Raw genomic sequence first — 18,768 nt, 5'->3', positions numbered from 1 at the left:
AATTTTATAAATGAAGGTCTACAAATAGCTGTATTAAATGCACTGAGAAAACTGGTAAAAAAAAAAAAAAAAAACTCACAACCTTATTTTATAAAATGGATAATGCCATAAAAGATTTAAAAGCATTCATATAATATGTGGCCACCATCTGGTGGTTATAAAAGAATGAAACAAGTTCTACCAGATGAACAACTGGTAAGTCTTTATTCCTTTGATTCACAGATCGTAGAGGAAGCCTGCAATGGAACATACCAAAAACGCCTAAAAATAGGGATGTCCTTCGAGTGACAAAACCACCCAATGCTCACTCAAATCTAATAATGCATTTAATTATACTAACACGTCTAAAATGATCTCCGCGACCCCGTGACAGTCCGTCATTACAAAATCTTAGAAAGAAATATGTTGCGTATTCATAAGTCATCCCTGAAGAAGCGGAAATGGGCCCTGCAACTCACGATTCGTCATGTGACACTCTCCGTTTCGCCATTTTCTTCCTCTCTGCCGGCGATCAAGCTCCTGTCGGATTCGTGACCATCTCTTGCGCTCCGATCCAGAGCTTCTCTAGAGCCCGAGCCTCCCCAGACTGAAGCCTTCCTCCCTCTCCGTCTGTAGTTGTAGGTGTCTGAACGCGCGAGGAGAATGTCCGCCCAGAGCCCCCAGTACGCTCCCTTCTTCGCAGTGATGGGTGCCTCGGCAGCAATGGTGTTCAGTGGTAAGAGACGCCTCATTTCAACCTAAAACTGAGTCCCCATCACTTTGAATGCTTCACTGAATGCATAGTCTGAGTAAAGCGACGCGAGAGGCTGTGAACGGCGTGGTGTCGCGGAACCGTGCACGTTAACGTTACCTGTAGTAAGAGAAGAGATGCGAGGGTTTCCATCACGGCGCGTGCCGTCTCAATTCAGCTAGTGTCTATAAATTATGTATTTAGTTTCTTTAAATCCTTCATTGTCACTGCTCACTGAACCCTACGTGGTAAACTTAAGACGTGTGTCACCCTTTTTAATGTTTGCGTGTGGACGTCGTTTATTTAATGTCTTCGAAGCATATGGCTGAAAAAACGACCAATTGTATTATTATTATTATTATTATTGTTATTCTCCATTTTACATTCTCATATCCTCCATATATATTGGTCTAGATTGTAACCGTAGCGTCGTCTGACTGATTAAGTGTCACTGATTTTTTTTCTTTTCTTTTTCACATCGACACGAAATGCATTACTTAACACAAACAGGTTTGCGCTTATGTAATGCTACAGCCTCTTTTTAAAAGACACGCTTATCTCAGAGCCACACTTATTGTCTGTACTCAAACGAGAGCCATTACTCTTAGCATTTATCACATTTTGAAGTGCCATGTAGCTACAAACGGAAGACACTCGCGTCTGTAATGTTAGTCATGTGACAGAGCGAAAGACATGACCACTGCCTCAATGCTTTGCTGACCTTGTCTTTTATAGTAATTAAAGCAACACACCACAGGTGAATATGGTACAGCAAATTTTCTCAAATTGTTAAGTTTAAATATTTAAATTATCCATTATCTATTAAAGGGACAGTTCACTCCAAAATTAAAGTCCTGTCATCGTTTACTCCTCCTCAAAGTGTTCCTGATCTGTCTGAGTTTTTCTTATGTTGAAAACAAAAGAATAAACTTTGAAGAATACTGTATCCAAAAATCGACTTCCATAATAGGTAAAAAAAAAAAAAATACAATAAAAAAGTCACTGGTTTGATTGGCTGGATGTGAATACATTTCCAGAACAAAAATATGAATATTGGATAGAGACAGATTCAAAATTATTAAAGGTTTTTACAGAAGGGATTGTGAAAGTCCCTTTATATATATATATACATATATATAAACACTGACAACAGTCTGGAAAATAAAATTAGGAAATTATCTATATAAATCATGCGAACAACCTATGAACACACCCTTCTGTAAAAACCGTCAGAATATAGATGGGAATAAAACTAGTGTATGGTGTGAGTTTTGGTGTATGTTAGTGCTACTGAAGTGGGGATTTCTGTCTCAGTGCAGGAGCGAAAAAACTCATCTTAAAGCTGAAATTTAAAGATACAAAATGTAATAAAATAAGCACGTGCATGTGTACTTTGGATGTTTTCTTGGCACTAGTCTGAAATAAAACAAGTTATAGAAGCTAAATTGCTCATAATTGACCAGTGCATGAAAAAAAACGATGGTTTTGGCTATACTGTCTCAGCTTAAAATGGTTACAGAGTATTCCTGGAACAGTTGGTTTGTATTTGGAGGGTTGATATTTAAGACCTGTGTGTTAGAATGATGTTCATTAGTTGGGTATTTGCTTAAACCTACAACGTGAGCCCTGTCCTGTATTCATTAAACTCTAACCCATCATAAGTGCTTGTTTTCACTCTCTTGGTCTCTTTGCACATGTTAATTGTCATTTTCTCTCTGTTTAGCATTGGGCGCTGCGTATGGGACGGCCAAGAGTGGCACAGGCATTGCTGCCATGTCTGTGATGCGGCCGGAGCTGATCATGAAGTCCATCATTCCCGTGGTCATGGCGGGTATCATCGCCATCTACGGCCTGGTGGTGGCTGTACTTATTGCCAACAACATGTCTGCCGATATCACGCTCTTCAAGTGAGTCACGCTCTTCCCTTGTGTCTTGTCTGCTTAGGATTTTCCTACAAGTCACTCTCAGCTTCCTCAGAAATAAAAAATAGCACACACTTTATTGTTGGCTGAGTAATGTTATTCAAACAACTGTCTTTAATATCTGTTTGATATAAGAATAATTGGAAAAATCTTAATGACTCAACATTTTCACCTAGTCAGTAAAGCTACGCAATATCACGTTCATTATCGAAGATGAATCGCTTTCGATAATGAATGCGATATTGCGTAGCTTGTCAGTGATTTACGGCTCTGTCTATTAAATGCAGCTCCATTTGAAAGCAGGTGATGGCGATTTTAGCAGTAATCACGGAACCGGATTTACTGACTAGGTGCGCATCGTTAGATATATCACCCAGCTCTACATGGCCCACGACGGGACACCTTATCTCGAAAAACCATGTGAACCAGTGCAAGCAGAGTCCGTCTACCTTGGGTTGTTAATGTGTGGGGCACGAGAGCAGGTCAGGGGAGGTGTGCAGAGTAGGAAAATAATAATTTATTATGGATTACTAATTTGAATCAGTACATTATAACGAAAACAACAACTTAAAAATGAAAAGAAGCAGGTTTTTACTAATACCTAATTTTAAACCGGTAAACTCCTGAAAAGTCCAAGGTTCCAGGAAGCGAATTCGGTCAGTAAGTTCAAAACGGCGCTAATGCAGAGAAAATGTGAACGCAGGGTTCGTACAAGGTGCTTAAAGTACTTGACTTTTTTTAATTTAAGTCCTGGAAAACCCTTGAAAACTGGCATATTTTTGAGAAGGGCAGATTATCTGAAATAAGTGTTATTTCTTTTCCTCGATAAAACAATATTTTTATGCAAAATTAACGATGCAGCACGTCTGATATAAATACAGAACTGCTTCGCCTGGCTTTTAGCAGCGCATGAAATCTTGCGATATTACTTCTTGAGATGAAAAGCGGTCTCAAGATATTAGTAAGTTGTGATATGAGTACCAGCAACATGTCAGAAGCAATGACTTTCACTTTCATGTAGGCCTATTTTATCAGGGTTGTTCAACAAAACAATGTAATTACTTTGTTTTGATACTTTGTTTGAACCAATTATTATAGTCTCATAATAATATAGTGTGTGTGTGTGTGTGTATATATATATATATATATATATATATATATATATATACACACACACGCATACATACATACATACATACATACACTAAACACACACACACACACTAAAGCCTGTTTTCCTCTAAGGTCTATTTGTATTACAAAAAAATATCAGATTACCAATAAATTAGATAAGATTATCTAGTAAGTAGATTACTTGATTACCAAAATAATTAGTTACAGCCCTAGATTAGTTAAAATATTTCAAAATACAACTGCATTGTTTTGGTTTGTGTGATTTAAAAAAACATCTTAAAATGTCTCATTCTATTGAACCAAGTATCTGTATATCTCTTGAGCTTAGTGTATCATCACACACACTAGTGTTGATAAGTGGTGATAAGGCTCATCATTTCCCAAGTGTATTCTGATTCAGCTTTCATTCTTCAGGTCAATCATATTCATGAAAAAAAAAAAGTTTGAATAAGGAAAGCGAAAATTTTGCCATAATATCCTTAAAAATGTTGAAGTTGCCACAGTCATTGCATGGTTTTGTGCTGCACTTTATTTGTTCACCTTCTTTTGTGTGAGGGAGTGACAGAACATGAAGTTTTTAACCTGTGAACTTTTGTTTTATTAGAATTTGAACGATAATAACAATATTGTTTGATAAGTGAGATCTAATAATAATAATAATAATAACATTGTTTGATAAGTGAGATCTCAGATTTTAGTCCTTGAAAACCAAAAAAAGTAGTCCTTAAAGTCCTTGAAAGTCCTGGAATTTCATTTCTGTATGAACCCTGTGGACGATATGGGCAAAATTTATATCACTATATATTTATTAATTTCTGTCGATACAATATAATTCCGATATCGATATGAACACTGTTTAAAAAAGCCTTGAATGTCCACAACAGATGTCTGTGCATACAAACTTATGAAAAATGAATTTGCCAGGTCAGTGACACCTCATATAAAACAAAAAACGAACAAATGTTCACCTTTTGTTTTCAGCCTTCACACAAACAATAAATGTGAAATCACTGTCAAATAATCAACTCAGACTCACCTTATTAATATCTTAAACCTCAAACTATAGGCTAACATACATTACCAGTCCATATTTTTTGAACAGTGTATTTTGATGTTTTTAAAGGTTTCTCTTTTGCTCACCAAGCCTGCATTTGTGTGATCCAAAATACAGCAAAAACAGTAACATTTTGAAATATTTTTACTATTTAAAATAACTGTTTTCTATTTGAAAATATTTTAAAATGTAATTTATTCCTGTGATTTCAAAGCTATATTTTTAGCATCATTACTCCAGTCACATGATCCTTCAGAAATCATTCTAATATTCTGATTTGCTGTTCAAAAATCATTTAATATTATGTTGAAAACAGTGTCGAATTTGTTCAGGTTTCTTTGATGAATAGAAAGTTCAGAAGAACAGCATTTATCTGAGATGGAAATCTTTTGGAACATTATAAATGTCTTTATCATCACTTTTGATCAATTTAAAGCATCCTTGCTAAAAGTATTAATTTCTAAAAGTTGTTTAAAAATAATACTGACTGCAAGCTTTTGAATGGAATGTTACAAAAGCTTTTTATTTCAGATAAATGCTGATCTTTGGATCTTTCTATACATCAAAGAATCCTGAAAAAATTCAGCAAATCGGCATATTAAAATGATGTCTGGATCATGTGACACTGAAGACTGGAGTTATGATGCTGAAAATTCAGCTTTGATCACAGGAATAAATTACATTTTAATATATATTTAAATAGCAAGCTGTTATTTAAAATATAAACTAATATTTCAAAATTACTGTATTCTTAAAAAAACTCTTGCTGTTTAAAAACTTTTGACTGGTAGTGTAGGCTGATTATTCTAATAGATCGAAGCAAATCTGCTTTAGCCAGTATAAAGAGAATGAAAAGTGCTCTAAGTTGTTGCAGAAAAAAAAAAGAGCATCAACAAAAACATGTTGCTGGAGACAGGCTTATTATTGAAAATGCTAACTGACTCTCCGCCAGCAGGAGGCGCTATGAGAGCGGCAGAAACACTGGTTATGTATATCCAAATATCGGAAATGTTTTAAAAATCATATCACCTTTATTAAAAAATATATATATTGTGATACATATTTATATTGAATTATTGTCCAGCCCTAGCGAAGAGAATAGTGACTTATGTCCAGACGTCAGTAAATTATTGTTTTTAGTGCGTATTTGGCTTAAAAGCAGAGTGTTTTATACTGGATGCTGGCTGAAAGTGTTGTAGATTATGCGGTGGTCAGTGGCTTAGCGATTCTGAATGGGTTCAAATAGTTAAATACTTAGTTGTTTACTGACAAGCTGTGCCAAACCATGATCATATTTTGCGCATGTTTTCCGCAGCTTGTTAGTGAACAACAGCTCTGTGTAGTTAATGCTGCTCCATGTGAAATCACACACGTGTAGAGACTTAACGCTGATTACAGAACCGGCTTTACTGACAAGATGCGCATTAAATATCGCATGCGATTTTTATCGTGCAGCCCTAATGTACTTGTTTATATATTTTATTAGATAGTAATGAAAAACTGTCTACGTTATGTTGTCTTCATAATGTAAAATGTTGTTCTGTGTCTCTCTCTGTGTTTAGGAGTTTCTTGCACCTGGGTGCCGGGCTGAGCGTGGGTCTGAGTGGTCTCGCAGCGGGCTTCGCCATTGGTATCGTGGGAGATGCAGGAGTGAGGGGCACAGCCCAGCAGCCTCGCCTGTTCGTGGGGATGATCCTTATCCTCATTTTCGCTGAGGTTCTGGGGCTCTACGGGCTAATTGTCGCTCTTATCCTGTCCACCAAGGGTTAATCACTCTTATCATCTCTTACACATGAACAACCATCAACCACACACACACACACACAAGCACCAACGCAAACATCCTCCAAATGATACACATTGAGTAACTTCACCACCCGAAACGATGAGAGGGGAATTTTTGCGTGCATGCGTGTATCGTGAGTGTGCTGTTTGCAGGTGAACGTGTGATTGAACTTCCTCTCTGTGTGTAGTAGCCTGGTGTGCGTTCCCCTGTAAATGCGCTGTGTAGCTGTTGCTCTCGTCCTGTGTGTGTGTGTGTGTGTTTAAATAGATGCCCTCTTTTTCCTTTGCTACTCTTGTCCTCTTTTTATTTTGTCAATTTTACTCTCCTTCGAAGAACAAATCAACCATCGTTTTGTTTTGTTACTTTTGGGACCATTCAAATTGAAACTCAGTTGAGGGCCTAAATGTAAAAAAAAGATAGATTACTTACTTTTTTTTTTCTGTTTTTGCTGATTATTTATGAAGATTGTTCATTAAACTGTTAAATGGATCGAAGTCTTTATTAAAATTTATGATTATCTAAGTACATTACATGAGTGTGTGTGTATCAGAAATATATACATATATATCTGTATAGGTAGGTGAATTGCACTGTGGGAAATTTGTGGAGTTACTTTGGGTATGTAATCATTGATTACCATTCAAACCGTTGTCTTAATCAAGGTATTGATGTGCAAGTTTACTAAGTGTGTGTGAAACGAATCGATGCACGTGTGTGTCTGTGAGCGAGTCTGTGTTTTAACTCCTAACGTGACGTTCTTCTGACGTGTTGCGTTTTACCTGTAGTTGATACTGTTTCTGGTTCCATTCATGGCTCAACACCAGCGCAGCTTGTCCGGTTTCCGAATAAAACTTCCTCACCCTAATTTTAGTTTCCATTTTATTCAAACACACACGTGATGTGATGGAAACACACTGCAGATGTTCTAAGTACAGGCCAATCATTGGACTGTAACATATCCTGTCTTTCAACTTAATCTTCACAAATTGCAGCCTCTTATGAATTCGAAATATAAGAATTCATCCATCACTGGTGAACAAATTACATCTGAAGATGGTCTTATTAAAATATATTGAGAAACTGCAACTATACATTTAATAATCATGAGAGTCGAATAGACAGATGGATTAATCCACAGGTTGCCATCTGGTTGTCTGAATCACTGCACTGCAGCCTCAACCAAACTTGATCACGCTCTGCCTCCCTGTTCTTATACAGTCTTTGGTCGTCACGCTTCCGGAGGAAAGGAGGAGCTGCACTGCTTCATTGTGCAGACCTCTTACCGCACATCGGTGACTGTACTAGTTTTATTACACATCAGCAATAGGGAAAGACAATTTTTTAAATCTAATTCTTTTTACAAATGAGGACATTTGATTATAGCAGCAAAATGTCATAGCCTACTGTGATTAGGAGTAAATGTCGAAGCCTGTCAAGAAAGTTTTACAATTATATTTTGCTTAAATTACTTCTATAAGGTATTTTATTCTATAAAGTCTAAGGTCTGAGAAACAAAATGTGATTTTTGCTTGATATATGTGTATGTATATACATACACACACACTATAAGGTATATTTTAGAATAATTTTTGCACATTGACATTTTGATGACAATTAAGCACAAAAAAGTAGTTCTGGCCACAGAATTTTTATTTTACATTTTTACATTACATTCCTTTTCATTTATAAAATTCCATTATTTGTTTTGTCCATACAGATATAAATTGTTTTATTTTTTTATTACAGCAATGAACGTGTACTTTCCTTTTGAGAAAATGGTCATATACATATAATAATGAGAAAAAGACTAAGTTTGATGGCCCAAAAATAGATTTAATATTCTTACACAGAGAAAACAACTGAATAAATTCTTATTTCTTTCGTTTGACTGTCAGCTGAACCTGGACAGACATCAACGAAATACCTAATCAAGATTTATGAGCAAGATTAGGGTCCAACTTTTATAAGCATGAACAAAACTGATAGACTTGAAAATAACCTTGTTCTGAAACGTGTAGCAAGATATTCTGAAATAGTCTGTTAAATTGTTCGGTTGAAGATTACTATACCTGAACATTAAGAATACAGCAAAAAGCTGTAAATTTGTCTAACTGAAACAGACAAGTCTTAATTAATCCAGTTCATTAATAATGACAAATGAACATCTGCCTCAAGTGTCCTGTCTCTGCACTTGTCTGGATGGGGAAGCGTGAGCGTGGAGGCGTTTAGCCTTCAGTCTTGGAACGCGTTTGACATTTAAATGACAGCCGTTTAGACCTGTAGTTACGCGAGCTAGTATATAAACCCCGCCTATTTAGAATTTCTGACCAATGGCGTTTGGGCTGAGGAGGCGGGACATCTTTAAGCATTGTTTACGTCTGTCGTGAAAGTAGGTCACAGGACAGTGTGACAGTTAGCTGGTGGACGAAATCCGCTTGCTTTTACAGATACATACATTGCAGTGTCATACTAACATCTTTAGGTTTACGAGATTCTAACGATCGTAGTGGTATCCCTAAAAGACAGGTAAGTTTGCTTGTGCTTATGCTAGTGAATGCAGCAGGCAGGATGTACTGTTAGCGCATGCTAAATCCGCGATCCTCCGTTAGCGCCAAGATCATGTAACGTTACGTCTTATATGGCGAAGCCTGTTGCACTTTCTTAAAATTATTATTATACGGGCTGGGATAATATTTAAATCCAAATAATATTCGGTAGCATTAGCATGGTTGCAGGCGATCTGTTCTCGTTTAAGCGAATACGCCTTCGATTCTACAGACTTGCAAGGTGCCTGGCTCTCTTGCTGACCAGTTTCTGCGAGGCCTAGCAATGAGAACATGTTTTGTTATTTTTTATTTAATTAATTAAATAAAATAAATTATTAAATGACTGAATGCATATGTAACTGGCAGTTAAACTGAGCGTGTTGCCAGCTAACTTAGTGTTTACATCTCGCGCGAGAAATGCTGCAGTGGAAGTTTAGCTTCACGAGCGCACCTCACGCGCAACGGGATTACAATAAAACGCGCGTGAAATAATCCGTTTGTCATTTTAGAAATTACTTGAAGCTTTAGTGGGGAACACGTGGTAGGGACACAAAAAGTTTCTGGCTTCTGACAAACTAATAATTTGGTACTTTATATGTATAACACACAGTTCCTTGAACGTCATTTTTTATGGTTATTTATTACTGGAAGATCTCTGAAGTAACAGAGTTATCATATGTCTGTCTGTTTATCATATTTCTTTTTATGCTGCTTTGAAACAATGTGTATTGTGGAATGAGCAGTACAAATAAATCTGACTTGACTGTGTGTTTCCAGTATAACTGTCTGTTGTCACTCTGTTCATGCTTTATAACAAGCCTCTGTTCTTTCTGTGATTGACAGGTGCGGAGGCTCCTGGTTGGCATGTCAAGGCGGAGCAGAAACAGCAGGGCATGGAGGTACGTGTGGAGTGGAATCCGACGGGATGCAGACGCAAGAGCGTTGGTGCTTGCCTCTGAGAATGACGAGTGGGGTTTTGATCGTCAACAGGTGCGTGTGGATGATACAGAAAGGCCTTTAGATGAGGCATAAATCCAAATATGAAAATTTGTTGTAAATTTCAGTAACTCCTCACTGCAGAACACAAGATCTGGGGGCATGGTTGGATCTTGTGTTCTGCAGTGAGGACCATCTCGAAAATTTACTCACCCTCATGCCATCCAAAATGTGGATGATTTAGTTCTTTTCAACAGAACAGATTTGGAGAAACTTAGCATTACATCACTTGCTCTCCACTGGGTGCTCTGCAGTGAATGGGTGCCGTCAGAATGAGAGTCCAAACAGCTGATAAAAACTTCACAAATAATCCACACAAAAAACCCCAGACTACTTATTCTAAGATTTTAGCAGAGGTGTTTGTGTTGCACATCATAGAAGACAATGTTAGCATCCGCTAATTTTAACTGTTGGAGAAAAAAATTGGTTAATTTTAAGCTTTTTTGCTCCATTTTCATCTTCCGGATTTAGAATCTACATTGTGTTGACGTCACGATTTTTGACGTGGCAATGGACTATAGTACATTGATGACGCACCGGTGTCTATTCAATTATTCATGAGATTGCGTGTTTATCCTATGAGAAGACGCTTCACTTAATTATTCACAACAGCATGTGTTGATTTGCTATAAAAGACTCATCAGACTGTGAAATGACATCGCACACATTAACAGAGAAACATTCATGGATTGCAGAAGAGTGTTTGTTTTTTTCTTTGTAATAAGAGTTGGGCACAAACGCGATTCATTCACTTGGTGAGTGTAACCGTTTTTATAGCTCTGTGACACAACCTGTCAGAAGGCTTATATAAATACCACAGAATAATATATATGTCTCATTTGTGAGTCGCTTTGAATAAAAGCGTCTGCTAAATGACTGAATGTGTAATATGTTTTCAATGCAGAGTGCAAATGGCTGTGCATTTATTTGTTCTTTTAGCTCGATGGGAGCGAAATGAAACTTTCTGAACGCAAAGCTTTGTGTGATGTCTGTCTCCCCTCTTTCTTCTCCCTCCCCCGGTCCGCTGCACACCACACCCACTTTTTTAGCATTTTTTAAAACCGTGGTGGGAACTAACCTGTGCTGAAATGGGGGGTTTCATGACCCTTTAATGTCTTGTGAAGTGAAAAGCTGCATGTTTATCAGAGTGAATCAGAATCAGAATGTTTATAAGAAGCAAATCCATTATTAAGAAGTTATCATTTTAAACTATTTCCTCTTGCCACAAATTTCCATAATAATGGTTCCTCCAGGGGAAATATTCATCCCCCATTGTCTTCTCACATCAAAATCCACTAGCACATTTGTTTAGAACTGCTTTGGACTGTTTTCTCTTGTAAACAGTATTTGATCTGTGCATATTTACTTACTGATACAGTTAAGATGACTTTTTTACTGGAGAAAGTATTATTACAGTATTATGAATAGAGTACTCATATTTGAGCAAGAAGCAAGAGTTTGAAGTGAAAAATGTCTTGATGATTTTGTTTCTTATAAACATGAAGTCATCTCATCCATCACATGAATAACTGTGATGTTTTTATCAGCTGATTAGACTCTCATTCTGTCAGCACCCGTTTCATTCCAGAGGAGCAAGTGATGTAATGCTGAATTTCTCCAAATCTGTTCGGGTAAAGAAACTAATTTGTCTACATCTTAGACGCCTGCGGGCAAGTAAGGTCTCTGCAGATTTAAATTTTTAGACAAACTATTCCTTAATTTTTTTTGTGTGACAAGGACTTTTGTCTGAAGTGCTGAACATCATATGTAAGAGTTGTTTCTAGTCAAAAAAGCATAAATGCCAGACAAAAAAGACTGAAACTGTGTCAGATCTGAATTTGCACGCATATGTCTTGCAGTACAGTGACTCTGATTCTGAAGCCGAGTATCCAGCCATCGTTCCGGCGGTTCCGAGCGCGGTGCCTGTAACCGGAGAGTCATACTGCAGCTGTGATTCACAGATGGAGCTCAGCTGTACCCCACGGCTCCGGGGTTACACACACATGCGAGACTGCCACTGTGGAGAAGATGACCAAGGTGCTGCCACATGCAACATTAATACATTTGTTTTACCTTGATCATGCTTATTGTGACTAAATGTATTCTCTTATTGGCTGTTAACTTGTTTGTCAGATTTTGACTGGGTGTGGGATGAGGGCAGCCGGTCGTCTGCTACGCTGCTGAGCAGTGAGAACAGGAAAGTGAGCTTCCACTCGGAGTATAGCTGTGGAACGGCAGCCATTCGCGGCTCCAAAGAACTCTCAGAGGGACAGCACTTCTGGGAGATTAAAATGACTTCCCCTGTCTACGGCACAGACATGGTGAGGAACAAAAGTGCAGATGAGTGTCTTTATGCATGTTTTGTGTGGTAGTGATAATCAGTATGGTTTTTGTGAATAGGGGGCAGCCTGCATATGTTGGACATTTTATCTGAAAAGGCCTGATGTTAAACTTAAAGCTGATTCAGCAGACTGAAGCATAACTGTCAGCATACAGCTAGAAAGAATGAAACTTGCTGAATCAGTTGAGTTTTCCAAGATGTGAACCACATTGCAATGAGAGTAGTTTTGCATACTTCTTGAAAATGTACACAGCAGTTCAAAAGCAGCATTGATAATGACAACAAATGTTTCTTGAGCAGCAAAGCAGCATATTAGAATGATTTCTGAAGGATCATGTGACACTGAAGACTGTGGGCTTGTTTAAACCTTACGGTTGGATTCTCTGTGTGTGTGTGTTCATGTAGATGGTTGGTATTGGCACATCAGACGTGAATCTGGACAAATATAGACACACGTTCTGCAGCCTGCTGGGAAAAGATGAAGACAGCTGGGGTTTATCATATACAGGTAAAACAGGTTCGGTGCACAGTGTTCACAAACACCTATACTTTACATGAAAGCATGATGCATAAGGTCTCTTTTGTAATATAATGTCTGTTTGTGTTTTCTCAGGTCTGTTACATCATAACGGTGATAAAGTGAGCTTTTCGTCACGTTTTGGACAGGGTTCCATTATTGGTGTTCACTTGGACACTTGGCACGGCACCCTCACCTTCTACAAAAACCGCAAGTGCATCGGTAAGATGACAAACTCCTTTCAGCTGCGATCTTATCAGTCTTGTCTTTTAAATATCCTACACATTTTAAAGCGTCAGTTTCTTTCTAGGAAGTGAACGATGACATATGGACAGTTACATTCTTCTAAAAGAAATGTTTTGAAGAAATATGTCAACAGAAAATTGTCAAAGCTGTTTTCAGTAACTAGACAAACATGTTTTTAACATTACATTTTAGTTATTATTAACAGTAACAAACTGTGTTGTTGTTATTGTATTATTTTTTTTATTGTTGAACATTTTTGTTTGTGTGTGTGTACATAAAAGTTTAATTATTGTTAGAATTATATTTAGGATAGTTACATTGAAAGTCTCTTCACATCTTAATAGCAATCTAAGTTAAGTGCTCTAAATGTATTTATATGTGTATCATCTTTATGATAATGATTCATTACTCTATTGCAGACTGAGTGAGAATGGAAGGTGTTGTTATTGTACAGTAGTATTGTGTTTTTTTACTGTAATATTTTCTCACTGGTAAATGAGACCTGAGGTAATCTGACAGCTTTGTATCAACACTCGACCGACGCTGTCTTTCGCCGTGTCGCTGGGTAGCCTCTGGTCTGTCTGTGGTTAGCTCTGGTTAGCAGTTTTATCGCTGTTCAAACACTCATTTGATAACATTTGACCTGTATGTTGTGTGTGTGGCAGGTGTAGCAGCTACAGAGATGAAGAATAAGCGCGTTTTTCCGATGGCGTGTTCCACTGCTGCCAAAAGCAGCATGAAAGTGATTCGCTCGGTCTCCGCTGCCACCTCTCTACAGTACCTGTGTTGCTCACGCCTCCGCAGGCTGCTCCCGTCTGGAGTCGATGCCCTGCGGGTCCTGCCCCTGCCGCCCGGCCTCAGACACCTTCTTCACTCCAAACTGGGATGGGTGTTAAGCTTGGATCATACGCACATGCACTCGAACACACACATCCCACCAGGACCCTCCTCGGGCAGTGACTCTGAGGGCTGCTCCTCAGACCCCGAGGCCTGCCAGCGGAAACGTTGCCGCTGGACCTGAGGCTGCGAGTGCACATCCATTATGCATCATTATGCACACATCAGAAAATGACTCCGCAAATAAAAAAAGAACCAACATATATAAACACTGGATGTGTGCTGTCAATCACAACGGTGGATGACAGGGCTTGCTGCAAGTTCAAGGTCAGTCAAGCCGGTTTTACTAGTTGCATCACTGGTAAATCTTCATCTTTCAAGGCTCTAAAGGTAGTTTGCTCCATCAGGTGACATTTGGATATATATTGCAGTATTCAATCATAATCAGTTTTTATTATGTTGTGAACTCCGAGTGGAAAGAAGCCCCTCAGCTCTTCAGAAACAAGATGTGAACCTCATGAACCTGTTCTGACGTGGGGAACAATAACATGGCGTCATCTGAAACGCAGGCAAACACTTCACAAAAAACAAAACAAAAACACCTTGAGTGAACTGTAAATGTCTCCATTACTGCAGTGACTTGGGGGCAAAAACAGTTACCTGATCTCCTTCGAAGTCTTGCATATTTCATGTCTTTCTCCATTACAGGCCAGTCAAACATCTCAGCACTTCAGAGTGTCAAGGTCTGTTCCCTCTTGATGTTTAAACAATCATTATCATGTTTTTACTCGGACTAACCAATAGACAGTAAGTAACAACAGTGACGTCATGATGAATGTCTGCATAAATGTGTTTTAAATACCATTATGTTGAAATGGTGAGGAAAATGCCTGTGTATTTTGACAGTTTTTGTCTCTAGGTATTACTTTGGACCCTAGTTCTTACTCAAAGTGTGTTTATGTGTGTCTGAACAGTATTTCCATAGAAATCCTGTTTCTCTGGAAATACCTCAAAGCAGTTGTCGAACTGACTGATGCTAACTGAAGTGGAGGTTGATTCAGTTTTCAGTCTGTGCAACATCTCTACATGAGGTTCATATTGAATTCAGATTTATATGGTTTTTATGGCAGATTTTGTATTTCGTTGTTTTAAAAAAAAAATTGTTATGCATAAAGCACTTTTTTGCGCTTATTGTATGTATGTAGAAATATATACAGGTCCCTATACTGTGTTCTAAGCGAAATTGTATGTCATGAGCGCTCTCTCTTTCTCTCATTCATTCTCTTCCTTCTCTCTTCCTTCTCTCGCTTCTACACCATACATTAAGCATGGCCTTTTATATGAGTCAAGAAAAAAATTATATATGCATAAAAAAAGGGGCTGAATATCTTTTTGTTTGTTTGTTCTTTTTTGAGATCTTAATAAAGGTTTCCAAAAATCAATCATATAGTTGCTCTTATTACACAAAACTAAAACTACACTTTGCATCATATTGCATCTTTTGGAGAATGAATTTCTAATTAATTTTGTACAGAATATTTCTGACAAAATATTGCATGATGAAGATGCTACAGTAAAGATGATTTATGTTGGTCTGACTAACAAATAAGAAAGTTCATGTTATTAATTATATGTATGTATATGTAATATAACAGACTGCTAGACTGAGGTTAAATGCTCGCTATAAGCATAACAGGAAATGAATACGCACTCGCGGTTCGCACTGACCAATTTCCCTGTTGAAAAGTTTAGGGTCAGTAGCATCATGAACAGCACTGTGGCTGCAGTGGAGTCATTCATTTGACTTGACCTCCTCCTGTACATGCATTACAAGTTTAGGGTAAGTAAGGTATTTTTTTTGGGAAGTTAAGCGAGAATGCACTAAAAAGTGACAAAGACATTTATAATGTTACAAAAGAGTTCGATTTCAAATAAATGCTATTCTATTGAACTTTATTAATCAAAGAATCATGAAAAAAAATTATCACAGATACTACAAAAATATTAGGTTGCACAGCTGTTTTTAATAATAATTAGAAGAAATGTATCTTGAGCACCTAATCAGCATATTAGAATGATTTCTTAAGAATCATGTGACACTGAAGACTGGAGTAATGATGCTGAAAATTCAGCTCTACCATCATAGGAATACATTAAAGTAAACTGTCATTTAAAATTGTACTGATGTTTTACAATATTACTGTTTTAATGTATTTTTGATTAAATAAACGCAGCTTTGGAGAGACCACAAACTTTACCGACCATACACTTGAACAGTTGAAAACATGAACAGTAATGAATGAGAGACAACATTACATATTTTGAGTAAATGCATATTTTGAGCAAATAAAGACAACATTACATATTTTGAGTAAATGCATATTTTGAGCAAATAAATACAGCAAGCTGACTGTGACACATTGTTTGGATTGGGGAAGTTGTGGCCTAGTGGTTAGAGAGTTTGACTCCTAACCCTAGGGTTGTGGGTTTGAATCTCGGGCCGACAATACAATGACTGAGGTGCCCTTGAGCAAGGCACCGAACCCCCAACTGTCCCCCGGGCATCACAGCATACATGGCTGCCCACTGCTCCGGGTGTGTGTTCACGGTTTGTGTGTGTTCGCTGCTGTGTGTGTGCACTTTGGATGGGTTAAATGCAGAACACGAATTCTGAGTATGGGTCACCACACTGAATGTCATGTCACTTTATTAAAGAGCAACCCGAAGAGCATGAGGTGGATAAGGTGATGTACCATGACTGGCGACTGCCCAAACATGAAGAAGAGGTCTTCAGATGCTATGAACGTGTCCCTGAGCCTCCTGTGCGTTATGTGAGATACCAGTCTCTCCTGCGAGCGATTATCCTCGTCCAGCAAGCCAAGCAGCTGGGTGTGGATGCCAGCACTATCCTAGAGCCCACTCTTCCATTGAAACGGGATGCCCTGCTCAATCATGAGTACCTCAGGAGTCAGGATGAGAAGATGTTACTGGAGGGTACACCTGTCTGATGCTCGGGTCCAGGTCTTGGTGAGGAGATCTGAGTTGCAGTGATCTTGATGAACCATTGAAAACATGCTTCTTTTGTTCCTAATTTGATAAGCACTGCTTGATGGTCAAAGAGTTTGTGTGGAAATGCAAAATATAGCCTTAAGTTTTCTTCTATCTTGCTGGGATCATGTGACTAATGACAGTGGGGGAAAAATAACCCTCTGTGTAAAGACTCTCTTTTTGTCGTCAAGTTTAATACCTATATTCTACATCACATATACATTTGCATTATGTGAGCTAAATATGAGGTTGTATGCAGGGGCGTGTCTAGAGCATTTTCATTGGGGGGGCCATGCTGGGGCACTGCCTCCAAATGGGGTGGCCGCCAGTGACCAAAAAAAAAAACAAAAAAAAAAATAAGCTAAATTCTACAGTATATTATGTAAATCCTATTGATTTTTTTTTTTTTTTACTTGAATAAAGTTACTTGTAAACAAATGCAGTAATAAAGCACATTTTTAATTTAGTTTTGTGTCATCCCTGTATATATCCATTATGTTAAATTTGAGAATAAATAAATTCTTTATTTTTTTCTTTGAAATAAACTCCCTATATCTTTACTTCTTTTCATGGCTTGGCACTTCTCTCTTCCCTGCCTTCAAAGGAAACACTTATGTGTGTCTGTTATTCTCAATCTCAAAAAAAAAAAAAAAAAAATTAAAATTGTGAATGAAATGCACAGAATGCATCCATGTCATTTCATGTGTAAATGACTAAGTTAGGCCTGACAATTTAACTGACTATCTAACTGACTTACTCTCATGCATTAATAAGTAACGTGTCACCAGACAATTATTATTATGGAACATTCTGTGCATATTTTCATTTGGTGCAATCTTGCTATGTGGTCACTGTCACAAATTAAACTGATACAAAATATGAAAATCACCATGACTGTTTATTTATTGATAGCGTCCAGCGTATTTTACTTTTATTGTGTTTTATTAAACGTTGACTGAACATTCGATTGAAATCAACCACGACCAACGCGAGCAGAGCCTGACAGGGTAAAAACATTGATCCGAGAAAACCATACAAACATATTAAACCATACATAAAGGTTAACTACCAGCTCTTTTTTGTCTTGTGATGTGTTTGATGTGTTATGTGATGTGTTACCAGTTTGGTGTCTTATGATGTGTCGTTCTTCAACGAACGAATCTTTAATGTGACTAGGGAAGAACGAGTCGTCTCTATTACGGCGACATCACTTTGATTGTTTTTTTTTTTTTTTTTTTTTTACAGTGGATTCTAATCTTTAAAAATGACCTTGTTGTATGATTTATGTCTTTTGAGTTCACCCTTCAGATTAGACTATAGAACTGTAGTGTTACTTGTTTAGGATTCAAAATGTTTTTGCTTTTAATTTATGTCATTATGTCCTTTTTGAGCAAGCATCTTATACATATATTAGACCAATATGTCAAGTCTGCCTAGGAAAAGCAATTATTATACCAGCAAACTCAAAATTGGATAAAAAAAATTAAACTAGGCTATAAACACTTGGATTATTATATTATTATATAGCCTAGTGTTTATTTACTGATAGACAGTCAAAAAGACAAATTAATCAATATTTTATTTAAAATAAGGTTTTATTTATAAAATAAT

General features: G+C 37.5%; 2 protein-coding genes across 2 annotated transcripts; both read left to right on the top strand.

Annotated features, from left to right (window-relative positions):
* Positions 1 to 462: 462 nt before the first annotated feature.
* On the top strand, positions 463 to 7,491 carry LOC132149018 (V-type proton ATPase 16 kDa proteolipid subunit c-like). The gene is made up of 3 exons (XM_059557903.1): positions 463 to 715; positions 2,454 to 2,637; positions 6,403 to 7,491. Exons 1-3 carry the CDS (start codon positions 643 to 645, stop codon positions 6,608 to 6,610), a joined length of 465 nt encoding a protein of 154 aa, XP_059413886.1. The 5' UTR covers positions 463 to 642; the 3' UTR covers positions 6,611 to 7,491.
* Positions 7,492 to 8,986: 1,495 nt separating this feature from the next.
* Positions 8,987 to 14,678, top strand: LOC132149017 (SPRY domain-containing SOCS box protein 3-like). The gene is made up of 7 exons (XM_059557902.1): positions 8,987 to 9,152; positions 10,016 to 10,162; positions 12,028 to 12,205; positions 12,302 to 12,489; positions 12,915 to 13,017; positions 13,123 to 13,248; positions 13,938 to 14,678. Exons 2-7 carry the CDS (start codon positions 10,037 to 10,039, stop codon positions 14,291 to 14,293), a joined length of 1,077 nt encoding a protein of 358 aa, XP_059413885.1. The 5' UTR covers positions 8,987 to 9,152; positions 10,016 to 10,036; the 3' UTR covers positions 14,294 to 14,678.
* Positions 14,679 to 18,768: the final 4,090 nt, after the last annotated feature.

This window comes from Carassius carassius, chromosome 9 (genome assembly GCF_963082965.1).
Source record: "Carassius carassius chromosome 9, fCarCar2.1, whole genome shotgun sequence".
Classification (NCBI taxonomy): Eukaryota; Metazoa; Chordata; class Actinopteri; order Cypriniformes; family Cyprinidae; genus Carassius; species Carassius carassius.
Note: the sequence above shows the minus strand (reverse complement) of the source record. Positions and strands in the feature narration are given on the sequence as shown.

Excerpts from the sequence above, each read along its gene's own strand:
- LOC132149018 (XM_059557903.1), top strand. The coding sequence starts at position 643 with ATGTCCGCCCAGAGCCCCCAGTACGCTCCCTTCTTCGCAGTGATGGGT. Across the intron at positions 716-2,453 it reads GGCAGCAATGGTGTTCAGTG|CATTGGGCGCTGCGTATGGG; the intron begins GTAAGAGACGCC and ends CTCTCTGTTTAG. Across the intron at positions 2,638-6,402 it reads GCCGATATCACGCTCTTCAA|GAGTTTCTTGCACCTGGGTG; the intron begins GTGAGTCACGCT and ends CTCTGTGTTTAG.
- LOC132149017 (XM_059557902.1), top strand. The coding sequence starts at position 10,037 with ATGTCAAGGCGGAGCAGAAACAGCAGGGCATGGAGGTACGTGTGGAGT. Across the intron at positions 12,206-12,301 it reads CTGTGGAGAAGATGACCAAG|ATTTTGACTGGGTGTGGGAT; the intron begins GTGCTGCCACAT and ends CTTGTTTGTCAG. Across the intron at positions 13,249-13,937 it reads CAAAAACCGCAAGTGCATCG|GTGTAGCAGCTACAGAGATG; the intron begins GTAAGATGACAA and ends TGTGTGTGGCAG.